This window comes from Aedes albopictus, chromosome 1 (genome assembly GCF_035046485.1).
Source record: "Aedes albopictus strain Foshan chromosome 1, AalbF5, whole genome shotgun sequence".
Taxonomy (NCBI): domain Eukaryota; kingdom Metazoa; phylum Arthropoda; class Insecta; order Diptera; family Culicidae; genus Aedes; species Aedes albopictus.
In genome coordinates this window covers 320563203-320581194 of record NC_085136.1, presented here as the reverse complement: position 1 = coordinate 320581194, position 17992 = coordinate 320563203, and the positions used below count along the sequence as shown (strand labels likewise).

Genomic DNA, 17992 nt, shown 5'->3' with positions numbered 1-17992 from the left:
ACACATGAAGGAACACAGCAGAGAGCACTGGTTGTTAGTAGCCTTCTAGAGTAGATAGTGAGTTCGCGTTCACACATGTCTATATATGTTCTATGTGGCCCCCTTTCCAAATTTCGTTCGACACCGCCGCCGCTCCTAGTGCTCCTATTAGATAGAAAGCCGAAGGTTGTAATTAAATTTGCATACAAATAGGGCAAGAAGGAGAAATTCAATTTTATGGGCGAAATCATCTCGCTCATCCCGACGGTGGGCATCTTCATCACGATGAACCCGGGCTACGCGGGCCGTACCGAACTGCCGGAGAACCTGAAAGCGCTGTTCCGGCCATGTGCCATGGTGGTGCCGGATTTCGAACTGATTTGCGAAATCATGCTGGTGGCGGAGGGCTTCCAGGAGGCGCGACTGTTGGCGCGGAAGTTTATTACGCTGTACACGTTGTGCAAGGAGCTGCTGTCCAAGCAGGACCACTACGATTGGGGTCTGCGGGCGATCAAGTCGGTGCTGGTGGTGGCCGGGTCGTTGAAGGTATGTTGTAGAAGGTCGGACATTAGGTCCTACGCGATTGTAATAACTTCCGATTTCAGAGAGGCGATCGGGAACGCCCGGAGGATCAAGTGTTGATGCGAGCTCTGCGAGACTTCAACATTCCGAAGATTGTGACGGATGACGTTCCGGTGTTCATGGGCTTGATTGGAGATCTGTTCCCGGCACTGGATGTTCCCAGGAAACGGTCTCCGGATTTCGAACGTCTGATTCGTAAGTCGGCCATGGAATTGAAACTTCAACCGGAGGACAGCTTCATTCTGAAGGTCGTTCAACTGGAAGAACTGTTCGCCGTACGTCACTCGGTGTTCATCGTAGGATTCGCCGGTACCGGAAAGAGTCAAGTCTGGAAGACCCTATTCAAAACCTATCAGAATCAGAAACGTAAGCCTCACTTCAATGACTTGGATCCAAAGGCCGTGACCAATGACGAATTGTTCGGAATCATCAATCCGGCGACCCGAGAATGGAAGGATGGACTCTTTTCGGTGATCATGCGAGATCAGGCAAACATGGGCGGAAATGGACCCAAGTGGATCGTGTTGGACGGCGATATCGATCCCATGTGGATCGAGAGTTTGAACACGGTTATGGATGACAACAAGGTGTTGACTTTGGCCAGTAACGAGCGTATTGCGCTGACCAAGGAGATGCGTTTGCTGTTCGAAATCTCCAATCTGAGAACCGCCACCCCTGCTACAGTATCCAGAGCAGGTATTTTGTATATTAATCCTCAGGATCTTGGATGGAATCCGTAAGTTAGTTGTTGAACATCAACATGATGCAATGATACAGTTTTTGAACTCTTTCAGGTTCGTCGCTTCGTGGATCGATTCCCGAGAAACTCAGGCCGAAAAGTGTATTCTCTCGGTACTATTCGACAAATACATCCCGCCGTTAATCGAGGCCCAGAAACGGTTTAAGAAGATCACCCCAATATCCGAGATAGCAATGATACAGATGACCTGTCATCTTCTGGACTGCTTGCTGACTCCGCAGAACATCCCACCAGATAGTCCCAAAGAGTGGTACGAAATCTACTACGTATTTGCCGTCATTTGGGGATTCGGATCTTCACTCTATCAAGATCAGCTCGTTGATTGGCGTAACGAGTTCCACAAGTGGTGGGTCAACGAATTCAAAGTCATCCGTTTTCCTCCAGGTGGGACAATCTTCAACTACTACATCGACCCGGAAACGAAGAAGTTCAATCCGTGGACCGATCTTGTACCGAGTTTCGAGCTGGACACCGACATCCCACTGCAGTCGATTCTCGTCCCGACCGCTGAGACCACCCGTCTACGTTGGTTCATGGATATCCTGATCGAAGCAAATCACCCTGTTATGCTGATTGGAGGAGCTGGATCCGGCAAGAGCGTCATAACGACGGACAAACTCATCAACCTGTCCTACAAATACGCTGTCACGAACGTTCCCTTCAACTTCTACACCACCTCAGAGATGCTCCAAAGAGTATTGGAAAAACCTCTGGAGAAAAAAGCAGGTCGTAACTTCGGACCACCCGGCAACAAAACCATGATCTACTTCGTGGATGACATGAACATGCCAGAAGTGGACACGTACGGAACCGTTCAACCGCATACCCTGATCCGACAGTTCATGGATTACCGCCACTGGTACGATCGAACCAAGCTGACCCTAAAAGAAATCCACAACTGTCAGTTTGTGTCCTGCATGAATCCAACTGCCGGATCCTTCACCATTGACCCCCGCCTGCAAAGACACTTCTGTGTCTTCGCCGTCAGCTTCCCATCAGGCGACCCTCTCTACCACATCTACTACTCGATCCTGTCCCAACACCTTGCGAATCCTCTGAACAAGTTCTCCCTTCCCACTCAGAAGATAGTTGCCGCATTGGTATCTTGCGCCCTGAGCCTCCACCTCCGCATGGGCCAAACCTTCCTGCCAACTGCAATCAAGTTCCACTACGTGTTCAACTTGCGCGATCTGGCCAACATCTTCCAAGGAATGCTGTTCGCCAACGGAGACACCTGTCCCGAGCCGAACTACTTGATACGGCTGTGGGTTCATGAAGCTACCCGAGTCTACAGCGACAAGCTGGTCGACGAACGGGACATCGACACCTTCCGGAAGATTCGATCGGAGGTGGTGAAGAAGTCTTTCGAGGAGTTTGATGAGAACAAGGTGTTTTCCAATCCGATCATCTACTGTCACTTTGCGGACGGCTTGGTTGATCCCAAGTACATGCCGGTGGCCAGCTGGGAAAGCTTGAACAAGACCTTGGAGGAAGCGCAGAGCAATTACAACGACATGATTGGAGCAATGAATTTGGTGCTGTTCGAGGACGCCATGAGCCATGTGTGTCGAATCAACCGTATTCTGGAGGGGCCGAGAGGAAATGCTTTGTTGATCGGAGTGGGAGGTTCTGGAAAGCAATCTCTGTCGCGATTGGCAGCGTTCATTTCCGGGTTAGAAGTGTCCCAAATCCAGCTTAGGAAAGGTTATGGCATTCCGGACTTAAAGGCGGACTTGGCCGTGCTGTACATGAAGGCCGGAGTCAAGAATGTCCCGTGCATGTTTCTGATGACCGACGCCCAGGTTGCGGAGGAGTCATTCCTGGTGCTGATCAACGATCTGTTGGCATCCGGAGAAATTCCCGAGTTGTTCCCGGAGGACGAAATTGACAACATTGTGAACGCATTGCGGAACGAGGTCAAGCAGTTGGGCATTCTGGATTCGAAGGAAAACTGTTGGAAGTACTTCATCGAGAAGGTTCGGAAGTCGTTGAAGATTGTGCTGTGCTTCTCACCGGTGGGATCTACTCTGAGAGTTCGCGCTAGAAAGTTCCCGGCGTTGGTCAACTGTACGGCAATCAACTGGTTCCACGAGTGGCCCAAAACCGCACTGGAGTCGGTGTCCAATAGATTCTTGGCAGAGGTGGACGTTATGCCGGTAAGGCTGGAATTCACATTTTGATAATTTACTCTAAATTCATTTCTGTTCCCATTCCAGCGTGACTTGGTCGAGCCGGTTGCCGTATTCATGGCGTACGTGCACGGAACTGTTAACGAGATGTCGCAAATTTACCTCCAGAACGAAAGGCGGTATAACTACACCACGCCGAAGTCGTTCTTGGAGCTGATCGCGCTGTATTCCAAGTTCGTCAAGGAGAAGCATACCGAGTTGAACGATCGGGTTCATCGACTCGAAAGCGGTATCCTGAAGCTGGCGGAATGTGCAGAACAAGTCGATTCTCTGCAGGTTCAACTGGCTGAGCAGGAGGTTGTCCTGAAGAAAAAGAACCAAGCCGCCGATATTCTGATTAAGGATGTCGGTGCGAAGAACGAGACTGTTCAGAAGGAGAAGAACTTCGCAGCTGAAGAGGAGAAGAAGGTACGAGTGATCCAGGAAGATGTCGGAGCGAAGAAAAAGATTTGCGAGGAAGACTTGAGGAAGGCCGAGCCTGCTCTGATGGCTGCCCAACAAGCGCTGGACACCTTGGACAAGAACAACCTCACTGAACTGAAGTCCTTCGGATCTCCTCCTGAGCAGGTCGTGAAGGTTTGTGCAGCAGTGCTGGTTCTGTTCTCACCCAAAGGCAAAATTCCTAAGGATCGCAGTTGGAAGGCCTGCAAGATGATGATGAACAAGGTTGATGTTTTCTTGAATGATCTGTTGTATTACGATAAAGAGCATATTCAACCGGATGTCATCAAAGCATTGCAGGAATATCTCAAGGTATGTAGTGATCACGTTTGAAGGAACACTCTTCTGACTTCTATTTCTTAGGATCCAGAGTTCGATCCGGAGAAGATCCGGGCCAAGTCGGCTGCCGCAGCCGGATTGTGCGCCTGGGTCATCAACATCCACAAGTTCTATCAGGTCTATCTAGTGGTGGAGCCTAAGCAGCGGGCATTGGACGAAGCAGAAGCCGAACTGAAGGCCGCCCAAGATAAACTGATCGATCTGACCATAAAAATCAACGAACTGGAGGATCAGCTGGGGGTAATCCAGGCCGACTTCAACGATGCCTTGGCCGAGAAGCAAAAGTGTCAGGACGAGGCGGACAAGACGGCCTTCACGATCGACCTGGCGCACCGTCTGGTGAATGGACTGGCGTCGGAGAATGTGCGTTGGCGGGAATCGATAGCTCAGCTGAAGGGCCAAACGGTGACCCTGCCCGGCGACGTGCTATTGATTGCTTGTTTTATCAGCTACGTCGGTTGTTTCACCAGGCGGTACCGGGTCGAGCTGCAGGAGAAGATGTGGATTCCGACCTTCCGGCTGTCTAAGGTATGGAACGACAAACATGTATCTTGAGGAACTGTTTATGACTGCGTTTATTTCACAGCCGGCAATTCCGTTCACGGAAGGAGTTGACCCCCTGAATCTGATCGTTGATGACGCCGTGATTGCATCTTGGAACAATGAAGGCCTACCGTCGGATCGAATGTCTTCAGAAAATGCAGCCATTCTAACATATTCGTCACGATGGCCGTTGATGATTGATCCGCAATTGTGAGTCATAGCAAATCGAGTTCAAGGCGTGTTGTTAACCCTTAAAAGATGTGGACAACTTTTTTGCATAGTTTTACCTATAGCTTTTGACCCAGTGGGTAGATTTTCAAAACCAAAATGTTTTTATCAAGGGGATTAGTTGTGCTATCATATGCATATATGGAGATTATGTTATGCTAGAACATTTTGGAGATATAGCTGGAAATGTAGTGTACACCTGTGTACACCACTTGTTCTTCATTCGATTCCGCGTTTTATTTCTATGTACATGTGATATATTTCAATGGAAATTGCACAATATTCTTTGTTTGGGTTGGTGCTGTTAGATAGAAATGTCTTATGTCCTTTTACAGCTGTAACATAGATCTCCAGGTTATCCAAAACGTCCAGAAGTTTTGAACTTTATCTACTGAATGCAAAGAGTTGTGTTTACTTTTTAAATCACTTGAACTTGCTGAAATCCATTCAAATATACATGTTGAAACATGAAATGATGGTAGTCATGACCTGGTGATGTTCTAGGCAACTTAAAAAAGCTCTGGAGTTCTGATTGTAAGGCCTTTAACTGTACTACTATATCAAACTAATGTATGAATGTCAGAACTGATTTCATTAGATTCATACATGTAAATCAGAGTATGAAAGACTTACTGTACATTAATGGCGATACCTTAGGCCATCCAAATCATTCTGGAGTTAAGGCCTTTATATCTACACCCGTAATAACGCATCGGGTGCATTTCAAACTTGCTATAGTGCGTTTTGGTAGTCATAGAAGATCAGTTGAATTATATGATACTTGTATACACATCATAGAGGCATCCTGGATCATCCGAACTATTCCGAAGTTGAGAAATATGGTTTGAATTTGAAATGGTATATCAACAGAAGTGCACAAACTTCAGAGTTTGCCCATTTGATTCATACACATAGTGCAATCCATGGGAGAGAAGTTCCCACAGTATCAGAGATATCTGAGGTCACCTTTCAGTATTATGTGGTTAAGGCCTTCAGATCTACATTCGTAACAAAGCATCCTGCACGTTCAAAACTTGGTGCAGTATGTTTCAGTAGGCATAGATGATAAGTTTGACAATATATCATATGACTTAAAGCTTTTCTATATCATCCAAACCATTCTGAGAAGCTAAAATATACGGTGTTCATTTCAATTCATAACCTATCAAGTGCACTAATATCAGCATTTATCTAATTCAATTCAAACATATAATGCAAGTCGTGGGAGACAAATTTCCAGTACATCAGCGATATCTGCAGCATCATTTTTTATATTATATGGTTAGGGCCTCCAAATCTACACTCGTCACAAAGCATCGGCTACACTAAACTCACTATAACGCGTTTTGATAGTCATAGAAGATCAGTTGATTCACGTGGTACTAAAATATACATCTTAAAAGCTTCCCGGATCATCCAAACTATTCCGAAAATGAGACATATGGTTTGCATGAACTCGTGGAGAAATCTTTGGAGGAATCCCGAGGAATACTCGGGGAACTCACGGAGAAATTCCCGCAGAATTCCAAGAGGGATTCTCGAGGGACTCCTGAAGGATTTTTCAAAAGGTTCTTGAAATAATTTCCGAGGAACTTCTTGAGGAATTCCAGAACAGCTCCTGAAGTAATTTCCAAGAAACTGCCGGGAAACTTGTGAAGGATTTCACGGGAACTCCTAGAGGCATTTCTTAGGAACTCGAAGAGGTATTCTCGGTGAACATCACGATGAATTTCTGATGAACTTTTGGGTAAATTCCTACACTGCAAAAATCGAATTTTGCAACGAGTTCCATACAAAATTTTATGCAATGATTTTTTTTCATAATGCAACCCATTTGAGTTGCATAATGTTCATAATGCAACTCAAATGAGTTGCATTATGAACATTATACAACTATTTTTCATTATGCAACTCATTTCAGTTGCATAATGAACCAGTTCGGAAAAATTGGCCATTATGATACCAAAATGAGTTATATAAAATATAAATTATGATACTGAATTGCATAAAAATCATTTTTATGTCAGTGGATGCACAAATAACAAGACGAGATACTCAAAATATTATGAGATACAACAGAAATAATCGTGAAAGAATTACATCGATAAAGTAAAGAGATGCAAGAGTATAGCTTGTAGAGCTTGCAGGTCTTAATTCCAGAATAGTTTGGATGACCTAAATCACCAAGTTGATGTGGCTAAGTTAGAATTGTACTCTGAGGCTCTAGGTAAGAGTACCGTTATATTCCGCGAGCATTCGCTACAATAAAAATATCCAAAGATTTACAGATATTGACACCCATACTTAAAAATATATTTGGTCCATTTGTATGGCAGTGCACTTCCAAATAGCAACACATAGACATACTCGAAATATTCTGAAGTGCAACAGACACAATCGTGAAAGAATTATGCCAATAGAGTGAAGTGAAACAATAGTAGAGCCTGTAGACCTTGAAGGTCCTAACTCCAGAATAATTTGGAAAGCCTGGAATATCACATGAATGTACCAAAAGCATTATAGTTATATACTGAGGCTCCATCAGCAGTATATACTACATTCCACGAATATTTTTCACATTTAAAGCATGATACAGTATGTAGATATCGTAACCCAAACTTCAAAGTGTATTGGAGGCCATTTTTATTTCACGGAATGTCCAAGTTCCACAATATCGAGTTACTCGTAGCATTGTGAGGTCTAATGGACATCAACGTGATTATATTTCTTGAACAGAGTGAACACAAATGAAGGTAGATATTGTAGATCTTAAGGAAATGAATGCCAGAGTAGTTTGGATGACCTAGATCACCCAATTCATGTATCATGAATTTTCGAGGGATGCTTTGAGGCTAGTACCGTAGACCATGTTCTGTGATCATTCATCGTGTATAAAATTTGGTTTAGAATGTTGGATTTATGACACAAATTTCGAAGTACTTCGGAGGCCTAAGAATAGCTCTGAGATCAAAACTTCAACAGACTATAATGGGTAAAAACGTTGCATGTCAAGGATCAGTGAAAACTATTGATGATTAGCAAAACGATTAAATTTGAGCAAAAACATGTACAATTTACAAAAAAAAAGCTTTTCGGCTACCAGTAAAAGGGGGGAGGTACCATGCATTTATTAGCACAAATATTCCCCTTGACTATAAAAATGATTCCAGGGTAAAACAAAGAAGATATTGCAATTTTATCAAAAAAAAAGATCGTCCCGGTTTTTACTTCTGTTGATATACCATTTCAAATTCAAACCATATTTCTCAACTTCGGAATAGTTCGGATGATCCAGGATGCCTCTATGATGTGTATACAATAGACCTGTTCACTTTTTTTGACCTACCCGTGTCACATCAAATTATCAATCCACATGCAAAAACAAGTCTTCAGTCCAAAAATGAGCCAAATTGGTAAAGGTTTAGAGGTGTATCAAATCGATTATGTGTTTTTTCGAGCATTTTCATGAAAATGTACTCCAATATCCAAAAAATTCCACCGAAAAGTTACCAAAAACACCGTTAAAATATAGTTGGAACAATACTCTACAACTTCGCCGAAGACACTACGGTGTTTAAATTGCTTATTTCAAAGTTATTCAACAATTTTCGTTAAAAAATCGCGAAAAAATACAATATTTTTACGGTTTTTCATGTAAAAGTCATGTAAATTTACATTGTTTTAAGTGACTAAATTGATTAGCTATTGCTCCTTTGTGTTACGAACATTTCGTCCATACATCATTTGAGTGTAGGAATTCGTTTTCATTGACTAATTATCAAAAGTATGTCACGTTGATACTAAAAATCGCATAGAGTTGCCAGCACAAAATTAAACAAAGTTACCCATGATTAAAACGTCACTACATTTCTTTGTCGCATCTGCATCAGTTTCAATTTGGTGTAGATGGTTGAGCATGAGACTGCCGATTCGAAGATTCAAGGTTCGAGCCCTGGAATAGAATTTTTTGCGTCTCGATCCAGCTATAAGTTAATGAGACTACGCTCTGCATCTCATTGCAATTTGGCATCATAGCCTTGTTTCGAAACCGTAGAGTGCATAGTGCATGTGGCTAGATAGATGGAAGTAATCTCCACAGTTGTATGATAAATTTTGCATCCAGAAGCAGTTCCATCATCGTATTGAATTGTTTTAGCTAAATTAATCGGTATCAAACAGATGTCCAATATTTCGTCCAGCTGATCTCGTCGACACGATTTCTTGTCAACAAGTAAACTAAATATCTAGCTAGTCCTGGAATGGGCTTAATTGGCAGGTCTCGATCATCATTATTTGGGAGATTGCGTGTAAGTCATGGGCCATGGCTCATGGCAGATTCATCATCCTAACTGCTACAAAGAAAGAAAAAAAAAAAGTTTATTATGTGTATTTGAGCTTGAACCTGGGACCTTCTGATCCGCAGGCTCGAGCCTTATCATCTGCGCCATTTCTGATACTTGAATCAAAGGACATTAGAATACGATGGCATGACGTCTTAATCATGGGTAACTTTGTTTTAATTCGTGCTGGGAACTCTACGCGATTTTTAGTATCAACGTGACATACTTTTGATAATTAGTCATTGAAAACGAATTCCTACACAAAAACAATGTATGGACGAAATGTTCGTTATATAAAGGAGAAATAGCTAATTAATTTAGTCACCTAAAATAATGTAAAATTACATGACTTTTATATGTAAAATCGTAAAAATATCGTGTTTTTTCGTGATTTCTCAACTAAAATTATTGAATAACTTCGAAATAAGCAATTTAAACACCGTAGCGTCTTCGGCAAAGTTGTAGAGTATTGTACTAACTATATCCTAACGGTATTTTCGGCACCCTTTCGGAGCAATTTTCTGGGTTTATGAGTAAATTTCTGTGAAAACGGTTAAAAAAACACAAAATCGATTTGATACACCTTTAAATCTTTATCAATTTGGCTCAATTTTGGACTGAAGACTTGTTTTTGCATGTGGATTGATAATTTGATGTGTCACGGAGAATCGGGGAAAAAAAGTTTCAAAGTGAACAGGTCTAGTATACAAGTATCATATAATTCAACTGATCTTCTATGACTACCAAAACGCACTATAGCAAGTTTGAAATGCACCCGATGCGTTATTACGGGTGTAGATATAAAGGCCTTAACTCCAGAATGATTTGGATGGCCTAAGGTATCGCCATTAATGTACAGTAAGTCTTTCATACTCTGATTTACATGTATGAATCTAATGAAATCAGTTCTGACATTCATACATTAGTTTGATATAGTATTACAGTTAAAGGCTTTACAATCAGAACTCCAGAGCTTTTTTAAGTTGCCTAGAACATCACCAGGTCATGACTACCATCATTTCATGTTTCAACATGTATATTTGAATGTATTTCAGCAAGTTCAAGTGATTTAAAAAGTAAACACAACTCTTTGCATTCAGTAGATAAAGTTCAAAACTTCTGGACGTTTTGGATAACCTGGAGATCTATGTTACAGCTGTAAAAGGACATAAGACATTTCTCAATCAACTGACCAACTTGACGTATTTTTGTTTATCTCTTAGATGGTAGAAAAATATCAGAAGTTCAGTTGCATGTTTCTGTGGGTTTTGGACCGATGACAATTTAAGGACACAAGAGATGAACACAGAGAAGTAGAAAACGATTAGCGAAATCAAGAAAACAATTTGAAACAGGATCGACTATATTTTAACATACAGCGTTTGATTGATTCGATGAAAAAACAAACATACGACAACTGACTTAACGAGAAGAAAAACATATTGAACCATACCACAAAATCGAACAAGACGACAAACACAAACCGTGTGACCATAACACTACATAGGCAAATCCTGACTGACTGACCAATTGAAAACTTTCCAACCTTCTACCGTAACTTTCTGAGTCAGTAGGCAACAGTGTCTTAATGGATATCATTTTCCGCGTACGGCTGGCAAACTGCTTCTGAAAGATTACGTACTCTTTTCTATCTTCGGGTCTAGTGTAGAGGTTTCAACTCTATTCAGAGTGCAGCTAGAAACCTAGCAAAAAAAAAAAAAGGACATAAGACATTTCTATCTAACAGCACCAACCCAAACAAAGAATATTGTGCAATTTCCATTGAAATATATCACATGTACATAGAAATAAAACGCGGAATCGAATGAAGAACAAGTGGTGTACACTACATTTCCAGCTATATCTCCAAAATGTTCTAGCATAACATAATCTACATATATGCATATGATAGCACAACTAATCCCCTTGATAAAAACATTTTGGTTTTGAAAATCCACCATCTGGGTCAAAAGCTATAAGTAAAACTATGCAAAAAAGTTGTCCACATCTTTTAAGGGTTAATCAACGAGTTCTTATATTTCAGACAAGGAATCAAGTGGATCAAGCAAAAATACGGAAACGATCTCACCGTCCTCCGTCTTACGGCCAGAGGCTACCTAGACGTGATTGAGCGGTGCGTCATCAACGGAAGCGTCTTGTTGATCGAAAACATCGGCGAAACCGTTGATGCTGTGCTCGATCCACTTCTGGGTCGAATGTTGGTCAAGAAGGGTCGGTGCTTGCGGATGGGTGAAAAAGAGATCGACTACAATCCCAAATTCCAGTTGATCTTGCAAACCAAGCTAGCCAATCCACACTACAAGCCGGAGATGCAAGCTCAAACCACGCTTATCAATTTCACCGTCACCCGCGACGGCCTGGAGGAACAACTTCTGGCAGAAGTCGTCAAGGCCGAGCGTCCCGATCTGGAACAGCAAAAGGCAGACCTCACTATGCAGCAAAACACCTTCAAGATCACCCTCAAGATGCTGGAAGATGACCTCCTGAGTCGTCTATCTTCCGCTGGAGAAAACGTCCTCGAGGACGCCAGCTTGGTCATCAACCTGGAGAAGACCAAGAAGACGGCAGCGGAAGTGGAGATCAAAGTCCGAGAAGGCAAAAAGACTTCCGAAATGATTGACGTGGCTCGTGAAAGTTATCGCCCGGCTGCAGAACGAGCCTCGATCCTGTACTTCATCCTCAACGATCTGTACAAGATCAACCCCATTTACCAGTTTTCGTTGAAGGCATTCACAACCGTTTTCAAGGATGCGATTGCGGGTACTCCGCCAGCCGAGAAGCTCAAAGATCGAGTGTTCAACCTGATCGATTCGATTACTTTCGCCGTTCACATGTACACGAGTCGTGGATTGTTCGAGAAGGACAAACTGATTTTCATGGCCCAGATGGCGATTCAGATTCTGCTGGTTGCGAAGGAGATCGACCCAGCGGAATTGGACTTCCTGTTGAGGTTCCCCTATACTCCGAATTTGACTTCGCCGTTCGAGTTTCTAACCAATGCCGGTTGGGGCGGAATCAAGGCGTTGTCTAACATGGACGAGTTCAGGTCGTTGGATAAGGATATTGAAGGTTCTGCCAAGCGGTGGAGAAAACTGATTGAGTCTGAGTGTCCAGAGCGCGAGAAAATGCCTGGCGAGTGGAAGAATAAGAACGCTTTGCAGAGGTTGTGCATTATGCGCTGTTTGAGGCCAGATCGAATGACCTACGCCGTACGGGCATTTGTTGAGGAGAAACTCGGAGCGAAGTATGTCGAGGCCCGCATGTTGGAGTTCGACAAGTCCTTCAGGGAAACCAGTTCAACTACGCCGGTGTTTTTCATTCTGTCACCTGGTGTGGATCCGTTGCAGGACGTGGAAAAGTTGGGCAAGAAGATGCGATTCTCAACGGATCATGGAAACTTCTACAACGTTTCGCTGGGTCAAGGCCAGGAAGTTGTCGCCGAGAAAGCCATCGATGACGCTTCCAGAGATGGGCATTGGGTGATCCTGCAGAACATTCATTTGGTTGCTAAGTGGCTTCCAACGTTGGAGAAGAAGATGGAAGCTACGCAAGAAGACTCACACGAGAATTATCGCCTCTTCATCAGCGCGGAGCCTGCTCCTTCTCCGGAATACCATATTATCCCACAGGGAATCTTAGAATCCGCTATCAAGATCACCAACGAACCCCCGACGGGAATGTTGGCAAACATCCACAAAGCCTTGGACAACTTCAACCAGGAAACTCTGGAGATGTGCGGCAAGGAAGCTGAATTCAAGGCAATTCTGTTTTCGCTTTGCTACTTCCACGCTGTAGTGGCTGAACGGAGAAAGTTTGGCCCCCAAGGCTGGAATCGTGTCTATCCTTTTAACGTCGGAGACCTTACCATCAGCGTTTACGTTCTCTACAACTACCTTGAGGCCAACAACCGAGTCCCGTGGGAAGATCTACGATACCTTTTTGGAGAAATTATGTACGGAGGTCACATCACTGACGATTGGGATAGGCGTCTGTGCCGAACATATCTGGAGGAACTTATGCAACCGGAGTTGGTCGATGGAGATCTCAACTTGTGCACCGGATTCCCAGCCCCCCCAAATCTAGACTACGCCGGCTATCACAATTACATAGACGACAACCTTCCCGTCGAATCTCCCTATCTCTACGGACTCCATCCCAACGCAGAAATCGGATTCCTTACCACATTATCGGAGCAACTGTTCAAAACCATCTTCGAGCTTCAACCAAGAGATTCCGGCGCAGCCAGTGGATCAACCGTTAGCCGCGAGGACGTGGTCAAAACCATCATCGAAGACTTCACCGACAAGCTACCGGAAGAGTTCAACATGGCTGATCTGATGGCTCGCGTCGAAGACCGCACCCCGTTCGTTATCGTCGCCTTCCAGGAGTGCGAACGGATGAACATCCTCGTTCGGGAAATGAAGCGATCGCTGCGAGAGCTGATGCTCGGCCTCAAAGGAGAACTTACCATCACATCGGACATGGAGAACCTGGAAGCATCACTGTTCTTCGACGCAGTTCCGGACAATTGGACCAAACGGGCTTATCCGTCCATGTTCGGACTTCAATCGTGGTTCGCCGATTTGACGATTCGAATCAAGGAACTGGAGTCGTGGTCCAACGACTTTAACCTCCCGTCGTCCGTGTGGCTCGCCGGATTCTTCAATCCGCAGAGCTTCTTAACGGCCATTATGCAACAAACGGCCCGGAAGAACGAGTGGCCACTGGACAAGATGTGCCTCAGCTGTGATGTTACGAAGAAGTTCAAGGAGGACATCAGTGCCCCGCCTCGCGAGGGTGCCTACGTGAATGGGCTGTACATGGAAGGGGCCCGGTGGGACATCAACATCGGATCCATTGCCAGTTCCCAGTTGAAGGAATTGTTCCCGCAGATGCCGGTCATATTTATTAAAGCGATTACCCAGGACAAACAGGAAACGAAGAACATTTACGAGTGTCCGGTTTATAAAACAAGGTATGTCTTTGAAAGGATAAATTTTGAAAATTGCAATACTTTCAATTATTTCCTGATTTACAGGGATCGAGGACCTACTTACGTGTGGACGTTCAACTTGAAGTCCAAAGAGAACCCGGCGAAGTGGACGCTGGGAGGAGTTTGTTTGCTTCTACAGGTTTAACGATGTTTTCATTGCTGTGCCGATTAGTCTAGTGCTGTGTGTTTTGCTGTGACGAACTGAAAACGTATTACAATTATTACATGAAAAATAAATTATATATTTTATGCAAATAACAGAAAAACTTACTGTCGATTGGTATTAAATTGTTTAAATTTTAAACCCACTCCAATCAATATTTTAATCACTTTTAACAAAACAATTCTAATCATTTCAAACAGAACAGAAAACGGAAATCTTTTCCAACACGCGCGTTTGAAGAATGATAAAGCCAACGCGCGCGAAAACCTGCAAATTTTATCCGAAAAAGCTCCTGCTTGCTCACACCACTATCGCAAATTGCAACTCAGAGCTTGATTGGGATAAAGTTGACAAAACCATTAACATGTTACCGGTGCACGAAAGCTCGCAGTTGAGTAACGCATGGTTTGCGTTCACGACGAAGGCTTCGATTGGTGTGAAGCATAATGTGAATGCTGCAGTGTGGTGGTTGTCCAGACTGCAAGAAATAGCGCTTGCGCGTAATGAATTGCACGAGAAACAAAAACTAATCATACATCATTAAATTCCTACACAAAAATATTTTTTTTTGTTGTTTCTACCGAACCAATGGTAAAATTTAAAATTGTACCAACAATGTTCAACCGAATGCAAAATTCTGTTAATTTGTCAATATTGCCATGCGTGTAATACCGTTGACTGAAAATATCCTTGATGCTACTATTTATCCAAGACGTGCAACATTCAAGTTGACATGGTCAAAATTACAATGCTAAATTTAGCATCAAGAATATTTTCAGTCAACGGTACTACATGCATGACAATATTGACAAATTTACGAGGTAAGATGCATTCAGCGCCTTCAAATGATTTTCTAGATTAATATGGTCTTCTACAAAGTTTTCCTAAATATAAGACCCTCTTGAAAACTAGGGTGGTCCATATTTTCAAAGAAATTGGGAATCAAACTTTTTTATTTGCGAGAATAACTAGGTATATAGTTGTAATAATATCAGTTTATTGAACAACTCTATAAAATGAACATCCCTATTCTATGAAATAAATCTAACACACACACACCATCACCATGCATTGCTGTAGGGACACATATTGTCAAGCTAGGTAGGACTGCGTCACTCACCAACCCAGTTCATTGTGCGCTATCAACCTGTATGGACGTTAATAAAATATCTGAAAAACCAAACTTAAAACATGGTGTCAGAAGTGGTAGTTTTCGGATCCGCGTACGCAGAATAGTGATTCTTCGACAAACATTAATGGACAGTTTCAGTGCGATGCTAAAATCGGAGTGAGAAACAGAAATTTTCGTGAGAAAATAAACCAGCGGAAAATCGAAGATGGCGACCGGACTCGACCTTCGACTGCCTCAGCCGCTCGATTGTGCCAACTTGGCAAAGGAATGGCCTCGGTGGAAGCAGGCATTTGGTATATACCTGCGAGCGACGGGTAAAATAGCGGAGAGTGATGATAATAAAATTGCCATATTCCTATGGCTGATTGGACCCCGTGGCGTCGAAATTTTCAACACGTTGTATCCGGACAAGGCGAGTGCTGATCATCTTTTCGGTGTTAGTGCAGCTGCTGGCGGGGAGGATGATGATGCGGCTTTCGGTGATGCGGTGGATGTGGTTGTGGAGGAGCAGGTGCTCACACTTGCAAACGTGATCGCTTCGTTCGATGAATATTGCCTTCCACGGAAAAACATCGCAATGGAGGCGTTCAAATTCAACACCATCGCGCAGAAGGAGAGACAAACATTCGCCGAGTTTGAGACTGAGCTCCGCACACAGATCCAATACTGTGAGTTCAGATGCCAGCAGTGTCAGGCATCCTATTCCGATCGCATGCTGCGTGATCGGGTAATTATTGGCATACAAGATAAAAGGCTCCAGCTGAAGCTGCTTGATGGACGAGATGATCCTCTAGCGAAAGTCGTCGAAATTTGTAAGGTGTTTGAAGCTGCCTCGGAGAACAAACTTCTTCTTGATCGTAAGGTGAATCTACTCGAGGTGAAATCAGTGCAGAAGGAGCCAGAGGAAGGACAAAGGGAGGTAGCTGTCGTCGCTCGGAAACAATGTTTCAATTGTGGAAAGCCGTTCAACCAAAACCATCGTCGCGTTTGCCCGGCGGTGAATGTGAAATGTTTTGCGTGTGGAGGAGCGGGCCATTTCAGCAAGTGCTGCCGTCGTCAACAAGAGAAGTAAAAGTGTAGAATTAGCATAAGTTAAAATACACGTAAATACAAACAAAAAAAAAAAAAACAAGAGAAGGGAAACAACGTGAAGCTACCGACCAGGCCACCAGGACTGGACAAGCAGAAATCAGTACACACAATCAATTGGAGTGACGCAGGTGAGTACTTTGTCACAGATAAGGTTAGCAATGCATGTGTGAGTGGTTCTAATGAGAATATTGATTTGTATAGAATAAATTCAACTGGAATTGACGGCCAAGGTTCAGAAGCGTGGCGAAAGGTTTATCATGTGGGTAATGAAGAAGTGCGATTTAAGCTAGACACCGGAGCCGATGTAAACTGTATACCTATTGATGTAGTAAATAAGGCTGGCTTACCAATGCAGAATGTAAAAAATGCTCATGTTGTGGAATACAATTCGAATAAAATAAAGATTCATGGGATGGTTCATTTGGTTTGTTCTGATCCGGTGAAGGGTAGAAGGTACAGTGCTGATTTCTTGGTTGTTGATTCGAAACTGGAGCCGTTGTTGGGTTTGCAGTCTTGTGTCGAGTTTGGACTAATCAGTCGTCTGAACAGAGTTCAGCAATCCGGTTTTCCTAGTGCTAAATCAGACTTCGTTGATAAGTTCCGAGATGTGTTTGAGGGGTTGGGTAAGTTTCCTGGTCAGTGCTCGATAGTACTCAAAGAAAATTCGGTACCAACTTTGTTCTATAGGAAGCGTATTCCGTCGGCTTTACACGACAGAATTAAGACTGAGCTCAAACGAATGGAGGATCAGGGTATTATTGCATACATATGTTGACTATCCAACTGACTGGGTCAGTAATATGCAGGTGGTGGAAAAGTCGAACGGTGGGTTGCGAATCTGCTTGGATCCAAAAGCACTGAATCAATGTATCAAACGTGAACATTACCTCATCCCCACACAGCAGGATTTGTTCAGCCGCCTTTCTGGCAAGAGAGTTTTCACGGTACTCGATTTAAGCAGTGGGTTTTGGCAAATGGAGTTGGACCGGAAGAGTTCAGACTTGACCACATTCATGACTCCATTTGGGCGTTTTCGCTGGACTCGCGTTCCGTTTGGTCTAAACAACGCTCCGGAAATGTTCCAGCGGAAAATGGTTCAGATTTTCGGTGACATCGAGGGCGTAGAAATTTATTTCGATGATATGGCTATTGCAGGGGTCGATGAAGCTGAGCATGACTACATACTGTCG

The 17992-nt window shown here is 43.4% G+C and overlaps 1 protein-coding gene and 1 long non-coding RNA gene across 2 annotated transcripts in view; one reads left to right on the top strand and one right to left on the bottom strand.

Moving 5' to 3' along the window:
• LOC109411049 (dynein beta chain, ciliary) overlaps nt 1-14597 on the top strand; it is a 44619-nt gene extending 30022 nt beyond the window's left edge. The window contains exons 13-20 of the mRNA XM_029867566.2: nt 193-525; nt 585-1297; nt 1356-3477; nt 3538-4263; nt 4315-4818; nt 4877-5043; nt 11446-14397; nt 14461-14597. Of these exons, the coding sequence (XP_029723426.2) occupies nt 193-525; nt 585-1297; nt 1356-3477; nt 3538-4263; nt 4315-4818; nt 4877-5043; nt 11446-14397; nt 14461-14560 (7617 nt within the window). The 3' untranslated portion in view covers nt 14561-14597. The remainder of the gene's footprint in view (nt 1-192; nt 526-584; nt 1298-1355; nt 3478-3537; nt 4264-4314; nt 4819-4876; nt 5044-11445; nt 14398-14460) is intronic.
• LOC134285765 (uncharacterized) overlaps nt 1-14600 on the bottom strand; it is a 578496-nt gene extending 563896 nt beyond the window's left edge. The window contains exon 1 of the long non-coding RNA XR_009996610.1: nt 14480-14600. This is a non-coding gene — a long non-coding RNA (uncharacterized LOC134285765). The remainder of the gene's footprint in view (nt 1-14479) is intronic.
• Nucleotides 14601-17992: the final 3392 nt, after the last annotated feature.